Here is a 17,337-nt window from a genome sequence, read left to right as displayed (position 1 = left end):
AGTTTTCAAATCTTATTCTTTTATATTTTTGCATATTATTTCCCTTTATCTTTTGAAATTACATTCTAATTAAAATGATAGTTGTTCAACAAAGTCAATATTCTAGCTCACCAACCCCTATAAAGAAGCACAAATCTCAAGTACTGAATATGCCCCCTGCTCATCTCTGCCTTTCAGAATACTTTGCAGCAAGCCTAATAATAATTCAATTGTTGAATTTAATTGAATGAATCTTTCCAACATATTTATTCTCATCTTTAGGAGACAAATATACCAGGACCATATATATGAACTTAAATGATTTAAGCCAACAACAAAATTTCAGTGATTACTTTTATCATCAATTCATCAAGAATGATATGCCTAAATTGAGTATATTTTTGGCTTTATTTTGATATCATGTTGTTGAAAATCATTTTATAAGAGTAACTTTTTGAAAACACAAATTCATTAGCCTTTAAATCTCCACATAGTTCTCTCATCTTTATACACACACACACACACACACACATTAAAAGGGAAAACGAAATCCAATTAAATTCTTTTCTGACTGAATTATTAATCCAGGTATTTTGAAACAGATACAAATAATTAAAGGGTCCTTGCCTTCAAAGTCTACAATCAGTTGAATAAAAACCACCATTTCTCATTAAAGTGTGATTCATATTGTCCATTCCAGCTAGGCTATCTCTCTTATTTGCACCTTCATAATCTTTACTTTGCTACTTTTGAGGCTTTTCCCGAATTATTTCAATAATTCAAAAAAATCTCCTTCTGCCTATCCAATACAAAGCATCCCCATTCCCTTCCATAAATCATATCCTAAAGTCTATCTTTCTAAAGGGAACTAATAAAATAAGCCAGACAATGGCCTGGCCTATCAATGCTTAAAATAATTATATTCATAATTATATTATTATATGTTCTTTATATTATTTTTGTCTGTCTAGAACAAACCATCTGACTCTAAGCTTTATGAGGTCAGAGATTATATGTGTTCAGTGATACATATCCCAAAACATTTCATTAATTAATAATTCAACTGATATTTATTAATATCCTATGTGTTGGGCACTGGAATTCAGGAACAAATAATTTTAAAGTCCTTAACTTATAAGAAGGTTATGTTCAAATATGATACATTCTAAAAATAGAAAGATAAGACAGGGATGATAATCTTGCATGAGAAATTTAGGGATCTCTAGATAGGAAGTGAACCAGAACACAGTATTATGAAAACCTCAGTAAGAGAGGACAATAAACAGTGCTAATTGCTACAAGTCAAAGTTGATAGGTAGTGAGAAATAGTTATCAGATTTGGAAATTAATGGATTATCGTTTACCTTGAGAAATCTGTTGAATGATGATGCTAGAAGATATATAGCAAAAAATGAGAGTAAAATGTCAAAATGGAGACATTGAAAACATAACTTTTTCTAGGAGTTTGACTGTGAAAAAAGATAAATTTTAGGATGATAATTTAAGGAGATGTTAAAATTAGGTGAAAAGGTTTGTTTTCTTTTATCAGACCATTGATTTGATCAGTGAAAGGGGCTCCAAATGAAGAATTTCCTCCATCAATGCAGAGGTTATCATTTTAGAGAACTGCCTAGGGATACAAAAGAGGCTAATTGACCTGATCAGGGTCTCATAGCCTGTGTTAGAGACAGCACTTGAATACAGATAATCTTGACTTTAAGGAGAGCTTTTTCCACTATACCACACTGCCAGCCTCTCAAAGTGAAAGTATATTAGGGTGAGAAGAATCTAATCACATCTGTTAAACAGTAGGGAAGGAATTAGTAGATAAGGACAACAGCTGAAATTGAATAAAAACTTAGGAAGAGGAAGATAGGCCCTTGGAGAAGATAGGAGGAGATGGAATCAAGGGCAGATGTATAAGGAATTGGCCGCCACTTTTTCCTCTATACTAGAGCAAGAGAAATTTACTGAAATACTGATGAGACAGCATTTATTGATCATTCCATACATGCTTTTTATCTCACCAAAGTAGTAAAAAAGTTTTAAAATGTATGCTATTGCACTATTTATGTCAGGTTCCATTTTTTTTTAATGAAACAAAAATTCAAAGCCTCAGCCAATGTCCCATTTATTCAAACAACATTCAATACAGGTGTTTCTCATTTTGTTACTGAACAAAAAAAGTGTACAAATCAAATTCATTTGAAATGCACAAGGAGTGCTTGTAGTCAGAAAGAATCCAACAATGAAGCTTTTTTTTTAATGAGATCATCACTCTAATTAACTCCTTCTTTGAGTGACTGTTCTTAAAAAAGAGGGCAATTACTTTCCTTGTCTATAAAATGAGGAAGTCACAATAGATCTCTAAGGACCTTAGGAACATTGCCTTTCTATGATTCCATGATATTGTAAAACAAAATTCACAACAAAATTATAAGAACAATGCTTTGGAATTTGATGTAAAAGATCTAATTTGAAGACAGTTAAAATTAAAGAAGTGTGCTAGAATACCTGAAATTTTATAAGCATGAGTATTTATTAAATGCCTACCATGGACCAAGAACTACGCTAAAGGTTCTAAGAGTACAGTGACAGAAGGGAAAAATAAAGGGAAAACTTGTCCTCAAGGACCTTACATTCTAATGGAGACACTAATATTCATGCTTTCATGTAAATGTGTAAATATAAATTTACAAAACACAAAGGAAATACAAGATAATGGAGTTAGGATAAGGAAAGATACTAAAAGCTAGAACAAGGAAAAAGATCTCATGTGGAAGGTAGTACCTGAGCTGTAAGCCAGGAATTCTAAGTGGTGGAGGTAAAGAATAAGAGTATTCCAAGCATAGGCCAGAGCCAGGACAAGGGCTAGGAAATAAATTGAAGAACTATATGAAGAACAATGAGGTCAATTTAGTTAGACTGTAGTTTGTAGAGAAATCTGGAATTCACAATCTTTCTCTGAAAAAATACTTGGTGCCCATAGACAAATAAATTAAACTCTCTAAGCCTCCATTTCCTATCATATAAAATTGAAAAAATACTTCATAACAAAGTAGAAAAAACAAATGAGATAATGTAAACTAAAACATTTTATAAACCTTAATATATTATAGAAATGTCAGCAATTGTTTCTGGACTTGTGATTTCATTGTAGAAAGTTTCGAAGTAAGGAAAACACTAACCCTTACTTCTCACTGCATGCCACTGTCTCATTTTCTTATTAATTCTCTACCTGTATTCTAGAGTAATAAAAGGTTGTGTTCTGAAACTTTATCTTGAATTACTTAAATTGCAACTTATTATTAATTATACATTGTAATACACCATAATAATTATTAATTGTACATATTATTGATATGTAATAAATAACTATAACCTGAGTTCATGATGTAGGTTACTAAGACTGGGGGAAAAAACACTTCTAGAAACCCTTTTTCATTAAAAAATCTATTTTCATATACTTAGAAAAATATCAGTGTTAGTGGCTATATAATTATTAACAATAACAGGCAATGCAAAAAAATTGTTATATTTAAACAATGTATGTCAGCTGTAAGAAAACTGGCACCACCCACCATAGGTTGCAATTGCCAATTCCTCCACAGACACTGAAACCACATTTCAAGAATTCAGCTCTCTCAAGGCATCATTGAAGTTCTTCTCATGCCCTCTTCCCCAGAATAGGAGTTATATACTCAGCTCTCTCAAAATATCTCTTCATATTCTTTATCCTTGATAGTTAACTCATTCAGTATTCTCAAGAAGGAAGTTATCTTAGTCCTTTCTCTGTGTCTCACATAGTTTCTCTCCAGCCATGAGAGTAAATTCTCTCCAGAATGGCAATTAAATTATGACTCTAAGATTCTATTCCCTCATTATAAAAATATATTCCCCATGAGAAGAAGCTATGACTATATCAACAATGTGGGGAATGTCTGGTGTAGAATTTCTCTCCATTGATGCAGATAGGCAACATTTCTGAGATGTACATTCTTAGAAAACTGCCTAGAACATGGAGAAGATAAGTCAGGGTCACATAGTTAGCAAGAGTCAGAGATAAGACTTGAAACCAAATTTTTTGATGTCAAGGCTTAATCCTTTGTTCACTATGCCATACCTCTCAGATATTATTTATACAAAACAAAACAAGGAGAAATGTTTATATTTTAAAAGACTTAATGTACTTAAGTAGATAGTTTCAGTTACTTCTCCACTGTCTTTGAAATACAATTCTATATAATAAATCTGACAATATACTCAACCTTTCAAAAGCACATCAATTTCCTAGAACAATTTAAGAGAAAAAAATCAGAGAACTAGCAAATATGATAAAAAAAACATTGAATTCTAACAAAAAGTACTATGACAGTACCAAATTACTATTATCATCTCTTTTTGTTAAACATTATTTCACTTAATTTTATTTTTAAACCAAAACTTATAGCATGATAATGAAACTAAAAATATCATTTAAAGTCAAAGAAATATTTTGTTTGTTGAAATAAATTATTGAAATGATAAAAACTCAATAATATAGGGAATTGGGAGAATGTTTAAGAACTCTATGTTTGTATGTAATAAATCATTTCTTTGAAAAGATAATTGCAGCATTGCTAGAGGAAAAACACCCTAGCTTGACAGCAATTATCCAAAAGCTACTCAAATTAACTTACACACAGATGGCTCTTTGTTGTGCTGCCTGTATTAGTTAAAGAACTGTTTCAGGACATTAGTTCACTTAGCTCAAAGGAAATAATCAAATTTCAGTTATTAATCACTTTAATGTTAAACTTTTTTGTAAAGTGAGCAAACTTTGGCTACAGTAAAAATTCAGAACAGAACAATAATTAGATATTTAAAAGAGTCACTCCACTTTAAGTGACTGAAGTTAAAAAAAATTGGAATCCAAAGAAACTGGCTACACATGTATAAAATGGGAGTAGAATTCTGTATAACTTCACTTATATGACAAAGCAAATGATTCTAAATTCTTTTGTTCAATAGCCATCTCCACAGATTATGTTGAATGAAATCATATTATTTTTATGAGTTAGTATTCTCAGTAGTGTAACTGAGCAGTGCCTTCTTGGAGGCATCATGAACCAGAATTTTCTGTGATTGTCTTTGCTCCAAAGTACATGCCAAAAAAGTATAACACTGCTTTTGAAATATTCTCAGGAGTTTAACTTTAGCCAAGATTGAGTGTTACTTACCATCAGCACAAATGATGGAAACAAAATCATTTGACAAGTTAACTATAAACCAAAGTAACTCAAGATCACTTGGTCCTGGTAACAGCGTGAGACAGAGTGTAGGCAGCTTTCCAGGCTATTCAGGTAGAGATCATTTTTACCATTGTTCTTTAGATGCATTGTTCTTTAGATTGCATTCTCCCATTTTACTTTGTTAAAGGAGCTAAGCAATTTATTATCAATAACTTTCAGTTACATTCCTATAACCAAATCAGTAAATACCTAAGTTTCTTTTTTACAAGGATGAGTGACAAGACTCTTCCAGACTCACAGAGTTTTAGAACTAGAGGAATCCTCAGAAATTATGGACTACAATTTTACACAAAGAAATCAAAGTCTAACCAAAAGAATGGACTTAGCTTAGGTCCCTTGGCTAATTTCAATCACAGTTTGATCTGGAACCTAGCAGGACACATCTTTTGCCCTTTTCACTACATACTACACCATACTTTCTCTACTAGTTCACTGTGGCAAACTGTTTTATATTCTACTATTGACTAAAAAATCTTTTTAAAGATTCACATTTAAAATATTTACTCTTTCAATGAAATCTGAGCTCTTCTATCTTTGTAATTTGGGGGAAGGTGATGCCTAGGGCTGAAAGGAATTACTGCTAATATTTAGATTTTACTTGAATATCTTTGGTGCTTGACCTTATAAGTCAAGGGTTCTTAATATGATATCTGTGAGTATAATTTTAAAAACATATTTTGATAATTGTATTTCAATATAATTGGTTTCCTTTGTAATCTTATGTTTTATTTTGTACACTTAAAAATATTTTTTCTGATAAGTCCACAGGTTTCACTATTGCAAAGGGAGCCATCACACAAAAAAGTAAATAACTTCTACTACTCTAAATAATATATTAAAATATGTGCCATCATTCATGAAGTAATGGGCTCTCTTTAAGCCTCAGTAGTGGGTAGAAATACAAGATATCATAGAAAAGAGACATTAAAGGAAAATTATTGTCTTTGACAACTAATTTCTTACCCTACTAATGGCAAGAACAGATCAGCAAAACTAAAAGATACTACAATCAATTTTTAAAATTATCTTCATTGCTAATTTTATAGGGAAGAGAAGGGATTTCAATGTGCCAAATTATGTATAATACCAGGAACTTATCATCTCCCACCAGCTTCTCTGCTTGGTTTCAACTCTATAAAACATCAGCTTCCCCTAGGACTCTTTGGTGAACCTGTGGTACACATGCCAGGGTGGCACTCAGAGATACTCTCTGTAGGCAAGCATGCCATCACCCCACCACAGAGTTCACCAGAATTCATTACTAAAAAGCCAGAGAGACATGGAATTGGACTACTCCCTTCCACCTCTCCAGGCAATTTTCAATTTGGACACCCAGTCTCTAAAAGTTTTGACATCACTGTCCTAGGATAAGTTCATCAACTGAAATACCATCATCATGGAGATTGCTTTAACTTTGATACTCCTCACCTCCTCAGTATCCTCAGGCTCTATCCCCCATCTTACTGGAGGGTAGGCCAGGTTCTATGAGAAGTTTAAAAGCCAAACAAATCATTTCTAGATTATCCATTATTTCATCTTTTCTCTACCAATGGATCCTTCTTTTATTGAAGATAAGTTAAAGTTGATATTTGATAAGGTAGAGTGTCATATATATCAAAGTAAAAACAGAAAACAATTGGACCTTTCTTTCTCTATGTAATACACATAAAATCATGTATGCAGAACTTCAGTATCATTTGAAGTTGTACAAAATCAGAAAAGGCTATGATTATGATATAATTACCATAGACTGACTGTGGCTCTTAACATCTATCTGTTTGCTAGCTGTTAGAATTCATTACATTAAACTATTCATAATTCCCATACTTTGGTGAACTATAAAGAGCTAACCATCCCCCTTCAGAATCAGAAGACTGGAAATTCAACCTCAATAACTAATCCAAACTGAATGGGGAAACCTAGAGTTCATCTAAAGAATTGGGAACTATGAAGTCATCTTTACTGCAAAACAATATTAGCTGAACAAGCATGCACTAGCCAACCACAGAGTTATCAGGAGTCTATATTTAGGTTGCCTGAGGCTCTATTTGTGGCAGCTGGTTATCCCTATCATAGGATGGTCACCCTGAACCCTCTATGACCCTCCTTCTCATTTATACAAACATCTGTCTATCTGCCTTTTGCATAGCCATGTATTCTCACAGGCAGAACTACCTAAACCCTAAAACCAAGTTTTGAGTAATAAGATTTTTTAAAGGGATGATGCTACTAGCATTAGAGCCATAATTCATGTTATATCATCCCCTAGCCTTGGGGTAATAATAAAAAAACATAATGATAATTGCTGACACCTAAACAGGGCTTTTCCATGGCTAATAGTTTCTGTGGCAGAAGTTGGAATGGCAAGTCATTAACTTTTTTGAACCTTAGGTTTTTTTTTTTAATCTACAAAATGAGAATGGGGAAGGCCAGGTAAGAAGAACTTTCAAGTCCCTTCTAGCTCTAAGTGTGTAAAATTCTATTTACAGAACTTGGACAGAGGCATTACAGCAACTTTTTTTCTTAATTTATCTGATATCCTTTAGCTCCTCTATTGATGCAGATGGGGCAGGTAGGCAACACAATAGAGTGATACCTAGAGTGCCAGGTCTGGAGTGAGGAAGACTGATCTTTCTAAGCTCAAAACTAGACTCATATACCTACTAGTTGTATGACACTGAGCAACAAATTTAACCCTGGTTGCCTTAATTTCCTAATCTGTAAAATGATCTGGAGAAGTAAATGGCAAACCACTCCAGGACTTTTGCCAGAAAAACCCCAAATGAGGTCATAAAGCGTCAGACATGATTGAACTAGTGTATATTACAAACCATTCACATATTATTCTCATCCTAAGGGATTTTTTTCCCTTCTTTTTTTAAGACTGGGTTTCTCCCTCTTTCACCCAGGCAAGAAGTATTATGACCAGGCCAATACCAATAATGACTGACATAGAAGATTTAATCTGCTCCAGTTTTCCAATGGAAATTCATTTCTCTTCAAGCAGCCTGGTAGCTCTCTGCTCCTGGTGGTCCACCATATTAGAGAGAACACCAGATTGGTTTTGGCTCTACTACAGCTCAGAACTCAACTTATCCACTAGGCTCAAACTTCCCCATGAAAGAGGATTATACTGATGTACCACCACAACCACTTGGGTTTTTTTTCCCCTATGGGTATGTCCCTGGGTGTATTGATTTCTTCTGAAATCTTGAGGCTGAACTTGAAGGATGCTAAGGCTGTCACCACTACATCTTTCATAAACAGGAGTATCTGGAGAAGGAGACCTTCTACACAGAGAACTCCACTTCTACTTGATTTCTGAGAATGACATTCCCTTTGACCTGACCTTTGGTCAGGATGCTTCCCTTTTTTAGACATCATTGGATACTTATAAGCAAGGAATCAATAAGCAAAGTGATAGCTATGGTTCCATTTTGTATGATATCAACATATACATACTGTTAGAGAAAACCACCTTCAAAAGAACCCTAAAATATCCATATCCTTTCACTCAGAGATCTGGTAAGAATGTACATCTTTTTCATTTGTCATTTTTTCAGTCATGTAAGTGTCTGGGGCCAGATGTGAACTACGGAAAAAGAGTCTTTCTGACTCCAAAATGAGGGCTCTATACACGGAACCTCCTAGTTGCTCAAATGTCAAAGGGGGAGAAAGAATCATGTATATACTAAAATGTCCATAGACATATAGAGTAAAAAACTAGAAACAAAATGGTTGCCCATCAGTTGAGAATTGGAAAACAAACTGTGGTATAAGAATAAAACTGAGTATTATTATGATGCAAAAATATGAATAATTTCCCAAAATAGGACAACAGGAATACTATGAAAGTAAAGAGAACCAGAAAATGATATGTGATAATTAAAATAAGGTAAATAGAATAAAAATGGAAAGACAAATATTGTCTAATTCTAATGCTAGGCACAGAGTACAACTAAAAATGTACCTGCTTTCACTGGAGAGGTGAAATACTACTATGGCTGTGAGACACCGCACATACTATCAGATGCAATCTGTTTGGCTGACCTTTTTTTTTTCCTTTTGGGGGTATTTGTTATGAGGTAGGAAGGGGAACAGTATATTAAAAAAATAATGTAATGTTAAAAGAAGTCATCCTTAAAAGCAAAAAAAAAAAACAGAAAAAGAAAATTATCTCTAAAAACCTAATGTTTTCTTTGGCAATGTTAGTAAAGAGATTTGCCATTTCACCTGAAGAGATGTAGTCAAATCATGGAGCACATTAGAACCACTGTCTAGGCATACTATGTGGTGGTACAGCAAGATCTTTGGACTCAAGACCTAAGTCCTAACTCAGGCTTAACCACTAAATGGAAAATTATATATTTCCTACCTTTCAGTTTCATGTATATATATATATATATATATATATATATATATATATATATATATATATGTTGTTTAGATGATTAGGCTTAGTGGGTTCCACATCAAATTTTTGCAAGTTCACTTTCTCCTCCACTGCCTTACATTATTTGATGAGGTAATATTCTTTCTATTTTCTAATGTTATACAAGGTGTTATACAAATGAACTCATATATTAAATTAGTGTTGTCCTCACCTGCCACTTTCTACCTGACAAAAAGAGCAAAGGTATGCCAGATGAGATGATTTCTATGATCTTCTGGTCATTTCCTATGACCCCTCTTTGCAAAAATTGTCTTAAAATTAATTTCTAAAAAATGTTGATAAACATAAAATCCTAGATATGAAGTTGAAAAGATCCTTGGAAATCATCAAGCCTAGCAATTTCATTATTCAGGGGAGGAAAGCAGGGTCCAGAAAGACTTAAGTGATTTGTTCAGGGTCATATGGCTGTTAAGCCTGAGCCAAAACTTAGATCTTAACTCCAAGTCCAAAGATCTCACTACACTGATACACAATATTCCCAGGCAGTGGGTCTGGTGTGCTCTCTGATGCTAGCACATATCTCTCCTGGTATCTATATCCAGAATATAGAATCTAGTTCAGAGGGATACATAGGTAATTCTGGCACTGTTGTCACAGATATTACTAGTTAAATGATACTGGAAAAAAAGAAAAGAAAAAATAGAAGGAAAGAAATCAGAAAGGAGCAAAGAAATGGATGAAGATGGGGGAAATGGATGTGAGTGAAGAGAGGGGATAACAAAGGAATGAGGAAAGGGAAAGGTGGGAAGGAGGGGAAAGAGAGAAGATGGGGAGGAGAAAGAAGAAAAAGATGAAAGGGAGGGACAAGAAAGGAAGAGAGAAGTAAGGAAAAGAAAGCATGGAAAGGGAGGTTAAAGGAGGAAAGAAGAGAAGGAAGGGAGAGAAAAAGGAGGAAGTGGAATATTGGGTTAGGAATAGTGATTAGGTTTAAGGTGAGAAGAATTTAGAATTAGGAAATGTGGGGGAATTTAGATTAAGTTTAAAAAAAGAGGGGAGAAAAAAGAAATAAGGTGGAGGAGAAAGGAAAGGAGAAAGAAGGGGAGAAAAATAGGAAAAGGGGAAGAAAGGAGGAAAAGAGGAGAGGACAAAGGGTAGAAAAAGAAGAGTAAGGATGAGGGGTGAGGGGGTAAGGGAGAAGAAAGGAAAAAGGAGGGGAAGTAAAGGGGAAGAGGGAGAAAGAAGGGAGAGGGAGATGTCAGGGAGGAGACAGTTGAGAAAGCAGGGAAGGAAAGGAGAGAAGAAAGGAGAAGGAGGGAGGAGAGAAGGGGGTAACTAAGAGAAATTATTTTAAATACATTGTCCATGATAATGATGTAAACTGGATTTCTGGGTTCCAGTACACAATACACCAATTTCCATTTAATTCCCCAGATCTTCATTCTCATCAAATCTTACCTTGGCAAAAGGTGGCATTAACTCTCTTGTAACCTTGAGGGCATTCCATTATTTGGCTATATCCGTGGTAAGCTAAAAGAAGTAGAAAAAATCAGTGAACACTTGTCAATATTTTATAATTGTTTTTAAATTAGTCTTTGGGCCTTTTACTAATTAAAAACTCACATGTATATAGTGCTTTAAGATTTATAAAATGTTTTGCATACTATACCTCATATGATCCTCTACTGTAACCTTTGATCAAGTAAACATACAGCTATTATCTCTCTTTTACCCACGAGGAAACCAAACCTCAGATAGTCTTGGCCTTGAAGAGGCCTGGGTAGCTGCAAGAGTGCTGAGCCCAGGCCAGATTCCAAGGCCCTGATGCTTCCCCCTCCACACTTGAAATGTCCTCACAGTGTCAAATGATCATATTAAAGAATGAGACACATTTAAAGGGACCACCTAGTCTATTAAAGTATAAGCTATACACAACAGCAGTGATCTGTAATGTCCCCAGGAGGTACTGGGACAGTGGCCTCCACTGTAGTCTGGCAGGTCTGGGCCCCAGAGGTGACCAGACAAAGCACTGAACCTCCCAGTGACCCAGGAAACTGGTGGGAAAGAGAAATCCAACCTCCCAGGATTCCCTAAACCTATGAAATCACTGGCTCAAAAAAAAAAAAAGGCCCTTGGTACATGGACAAAAAATTATTTTTCAAGAATATCTAGTATAATAATTCGAACCTAACTACATTTAAAAATTGAGGCATGATGCTTAAATGTTTGCAAAATATTCCTCCCCACCTTTTTTTGGACATCAGGATTTTTTTTTCACTTTGTACAATAGATATACTCCTAAGAAGTTTGAGTTAATTAATTTTATATTTATCCCCACATATTAATTTTAATTGGGAACATGGATGCTATAGAGGCATCCTATGATTAAATTTTTTTTCTTGAGGAAAAGCTTTCTGGTATTTGAATAATACCTCCCCTTCCCAAACTCATTTGCAATTTTAAAATCCAGATTTTCATATCCATCTTAATAATACAGAATAAAGATAAATAGAATCCTTCAGTAAATAGAATTTGTTTTCAAACAAAGATGTCACAGGAGAAATCTAGATGGTTATCCCTTCCATTGCTGTTTCAATGTATCAAGATTGGCATGAGAAATAAAATTATGGGGAATTTTGTGGAAGTTGCAGACCACATGCAAAGTCCAGCAAATGACACCAAAAATGTTTAGAAACTGACAAGTGCATACTTAATCCAAAATTTACAATAAGGTACTGTAAACACTTGTGTGGGTTGAAATGATGTTTTATTCTCCAGCATATAAATTAGTATTAGTAGCCTTAGATTGGCAACTTCCTGTAGAAAATTAGCATAAGTTAGATGCCCCTCAGAAGAGAGATACCTACCTTTCCTTATAAAGAGTAAAGAAATCTTATCCAAGCAGCTTTGTATACTCTTTTCTAATGTGGCCCCAACTCCCCCCAGTTTTCCCTTTTTTCCCCTTTTTCTTATTACAAATTCCAAATAGTTCTGACAATCAATATTCAAAAGGTTAAAAAAGGTTAAAAACTGGATGGTGATGGAAAATTCCCAAGAGAAAAGTCCTGAACCTAAAAATAATCTTAACTCCCTATCCCAAATGTTCCAGTATGAAAGACCTTGGCCATGTCTAAACTCTGACTCAACTTAGAAACTACAAACTTGAGGAATGCTCCCATGAGTTCAAGAACACTGGAAAACTTAAGGATATTAGGACAAGATAAAGAAAAATATAAAATACACAGAAACTGTAACACACAGGTTGGGTTAAAGAGAAGAATAGTGTTAATTTCCTATAAATCCCGAGTTCACTTGTATACCTTTGGACATTGCTTTGGGTCGACCAAGAAGAGCAGTGCCCCTGTCCTCTCCCTTTCTCTAATAAAGGCTGCATTTTTCTGTCAACATCAGGTCTCCTGTTTGCTCATCAGAGTGACTTTGGGGTGCACCCATAACATTTTTATCAGACTTCTCTGGTAAGAAGGGAGGGCAAAAAAAAAATTATATGCAGACTTTCCAGATGATGAAGGACCCTGACCCTAATCCCTCTATGTGGAAGGGATAACTAGTTAAAATGGTTGCTGTAACTGGTGAGCTCATGAGTCCACAAATTCAGAAACACAGCTCAAAAAGTTAATCCCCAAGGTGGAAGAAGACTAAAAGAGGGGTAAGAGGAGTATCTAGTGGGAAGAAAAGCAGGACAGTGGTTAAAAAAAGGAGTGATAAAATATCAAAAACATGATATGACAGAGAAAACCGAAGCAAAAAAAGTAAATCACAATTAATAAGAAAAATCAGTTATATAGAACATTCCATTCATTCAGCATTAGCTAACCAAATTTTAATTTCATAAATCAGGCAATGCCTGGACTTTCATAGCATCATCAGATCATCAGTTAGATCACTGATTAAAAGACCTGGTTGTTTTAGGTTCAGGGAAGTAAAGTGATGTGACAAGTTTCTCAGAATCAAAAAATGACATAGCCAAGATTCAAGCCCAGAACCTCTGACTCCAGATCCAGTATTCTCTCCATTGTTTAAAATATACAGCTAGGAGATAAATAACCATTTTTATGTCTATGATGAATTGGACAACAACAGAACATAAATTAGAAAAGAAGTGATATAATTTAGAAAGTCAATCAATAGGCATTTATTAGGTACTTTCTATGTTCTGGGCATTCATCTAGGGACTGGTGATAAAAAAGCAAAAATGAAAAAGACCGTGTCATTTAGGGAAACAACACCAGTAAAGCCTGAAGTTGGGGGGAAATGGGTACCTCTAGAGGAGAAGGTAAATAATTTTTCCCTCTTCTCCCATAGATATAAACCACTTGATGGCATAAACCCATGGTACCTTTATTTCTAGGGGTAGCTAGTTGATTGCTGTGAATAGAGTAAAGACTTGGAATCAGTAAGACTCATTTTCTGGAGTTCAAATCTAGCCTCAGACACTAGCTCTGTTATTCTGGGCAATTTACTTAATCTTGTTTGTCTCAGTTTCCTCATCTGTAAAATAAGCTAAAGATGGAAACAGCTAATCATTGCAGTATCTTTGCCAAGAAAATTCCCAAAAGGGATTACAAAGAGTTGAAAATGACTGAACAACAATCTTTTTTTCTCTTAACATTCTTCTTTCCCCTTCCTTGCTGAAGGTGGCAGATGAAAATGATGGAGAAGAAGCAAATTGGTAGGTAGTGCAGAATTACCAGCATCAGCAGAGTTCTATCAGCCCTGTCTTTGAGTAGAATGTAAACTCCTTGAGGCAAGGTACCTTTTTTTCATATTTGAATCTGTGCTGTGTCCTACATATATTATACACTTAATAAATGTTTGATTGTTTGAGACTTAGTTGGTTAGGGTTTTAGAAATTCTCACTAATTGAAGCAAAAAAAGGACTCTTGTCTTCTACTTGTAATATATGTATACCCTGCAAATTTCCATATTCCTAATGTATCTTTTTTTAGTTTCCATCTAGTAAAGTGGCCTCCCTCCAAACCATTCAAGTATTTTAAAGAGTTAAAACCAAGTTAAACTTTCTCAAAAAAAAAAAGTGCATAGCATGCGATCCTTCTCAATGTACCCAAATGCAATTTTCAAGAATTACCTGAAGAAACACAACAGGTTTATAGTTTAAAAGTGGTCATTCATTCCAACTTCCTGATTTTACAATTGAATAAAAAGAGTCACAGAAAGAAGAAATGACTAATCCAGATAAAAAATGGGTGGAAGAGTTGGGTCCAGAACTATAGCCTCTTGACTCTTAACTAGGGCTCTTTTCTCTAACTACGCTGGCTCATGAGAAAATCATGAAGCACTGAACCATTGAGGATTGAGCCAAAGTAAGTCTGCTCTCTTTAAAAATGCATATGATTTAGAGAGTAATACCAAACCAGGAAAGTATTCAAAATGACACAAGAAGAATGTGACCCTGAATGAGTTACTTGGGAATGAATCACGCAAAATACACCAAGTACAGTAAATGTTAAGTTGTTAATAAGGTCACTACATTCTTAATCCACACTGTCAGTTCTCAGGATAAGTCAACTGAATTTTTTTAATGAGAAACCAATATTTGAATTCATTTAGTAAAAGGGGACAGAAGAATCCTAGAAATGTAAGGGACTTTATCAAACATCTAGTCCAAACCATACCAGAGGATCCCTCCTTGGCACTAATCTAACCTTTGTTTGAAAAGCTCCTATTTAGGAGAAACCCACATCTTCCTAAAGCAGCCCCTTCTGACTCCAATTTTAAACAAATATTTTGTTTTGTTTTTTTTCTCCTGACATGAAGCTAAAATTTGCCTCTTTGGAAACTTCCATCCATTACCCCTGTTTATGTCTGCTGGAGCCAAACAGACCCAATCTAATCCATCTTTTCCCTGAAATACTTGAAGGCAGCTGTCCAGTGTATCTCTGAACCTTCTTTCCTCTGAGCTAAAAATCCTTAGTTTCTTAGCAGCTTTATATTTTCCCTATCTGTTCAAATCCAACATAGAAATTATAACTCAGAGATATTATCCAAACTATATGAAATTGCTCTGTTACTACCAACAAGTTATTATGAATCAGGGCTGAACACAAAGTACACATAATAGTAATAATTTCAACATTGAAAGAATGAAACATTAAGTGCTTACTACATACAAGGGGCAGCTGGGTGACAGTGCATAACAACACAAGGTCTAGAGTCAAGAAGATTCATGTTCCCGAGTTCAAATCTGGCCTCAATTGTGTGAACCTGGGCAAATTACTTAACCCTGTTTGTATCAGTTTCCTCATCTGTAAAATAAGCTGGACATGGAAATAGTGAAATTCTCCAGTATCTTCATCAAGAAAACCCCAAATGGGGTCAAGAAGAGTTTGAAAGGAATCAACAACAATGTGGTAAGCACTGTACTAAGCATTCAGGATACCAAAAAAAAAAAGGGAAACTAGTTCTCTCTTAAGGGGCTCCCATTCAAATAAAGGACACAAACTACATGGGAAGTGCTGGTCGCAAATCAGGTGGAAAAGTCTAATTATCCTTAAGGTTCAGGAGTAAGCAGAGCAGGGAAACTATCTGACTCAAATGGGCAAATCATTTGCTTCTCCATAGTAAACTTTTCCATCTACAAAAAAAAAGGGGGGTTGGATTAAAATAATATGATATCTAAGATTACTCAACTGTAAAATGCTATGAAACTACATATTCTAGAAATGAATAACAAAAGACTAGAATTTGTAGATAGTGAAGCAGAGAAAAAGCTAGAAGAATTCTCAGGCAGTTCAGACATCATCCCCATCACATTTCTGCATTTTAAAATTTGAAAGAGAAGAAGGACAAAAAAGAAAAGAGAAGTGGAGAGAAAAACAATAATTAGGGAGAAGAGGGTGGAAAAAGTACACTTAAAAACACATGCTCAGGGCAGAATTAAAGTCACTTATACAGGAGTTCTAAGTCCTATATACATGAATGCATTTTAAATATTTTTATAACTGTTTTTTTTAATATAACTGGCATCCTGTATAATTCTATGCATTTTATTATATGTACTTAGAAAAACTATTCTGAGAAATAGATCAGAGATTACACCAGAATACTAAAAGGGTGCATGACACAAAAGTTAGAAACCCCTGTACACATGAACACACGCGCGCGCGCGCGCGCACACACACACACACACACACACTCCTTTCTCTTTCGTCTATACAAAGGATCATAATTAGTTTCCATCTATTCCCAGACACAATACACGTAAAATGCATGCAAGCATGTAAACAAGAGACACAATTACTGTGTTTTTTCATCTGCAATGTATAATATTTTCTCATAAGATTTAGGAAACCAAAGAAAGTATCTGAGCAAATGGGAAAGTGAAAAGGGAAAAGTGAGACAGGAAAGGAGGAGTTTTCTAGGCACCACTCAAAAAAAAACAGGAAAAAAGAAACGTTTAAATGTGGGTCCCGCTTTGGTTTGCTTGGCAGAGTGGTTTTGGCAAGTGATGATAGGGAATGTTAACTACTTAGCTATTTGACGTAAAAACCGCACTACAGACTACAAACAACGCCTTAAAGAGCACAGGGTCATTTCTTAACATAAATAAACAAAAATAATAATAACAATAACAACAGTAACAACACACAGTTATATAGTAATTTAAGGTTTGCAAAGGGCTTTACAATATATCATTTT

At 34.7% G+C, this 17,337-nt stretch overlaps 1 protein-coding gene across 23 annotated transcripts in view; it reads right to left on the bottom strand.

The window, feature by feature from the left end:
- The window catches only part of LTBP1 (latent transforming growth factor beta binding protein 1), a 459,359-nt gene that overhangs the window by 179,902 nt on the left and 262,120 nt on the right, over positions 1-17,337 (bottom strand). For all 23 annotated transcript variants that reach the window (XM_056813254.1, XM_007476056.2, XM_056813253.1 and 20 more), the window contains one exon: positions 11,119-11,190. In XM_056813254.1, coding sequence (XP_056669232.1) covers positions 11,119-11,190 — 72 coding nt within the window. The remainder of the gene's footprint in view (positions 1-11,118; positions 11,191-17,337) is intronic.

The sequence above is a fragment of the Monodelphis domestica genome, chromosome 1, assembly GCF_027887165.1.
Source record: "Monodelphis domestica isolate mMonDom1 chromosome 1, mMonDom1.pri, whole genome shotgun sequence".
Classification (NCBI taxonomy): domain Eukaryota; kingdom Metazoa; phylum Chordata; class Mammalia; order Didelphimorphia; family Didelphidae; genus Monodelphis; species Monodelphis domestica.
Note: the sequence above shows the minus strand (reverse complement) of the source record. Positions and strands in the feature narration are given on the sequence as shown.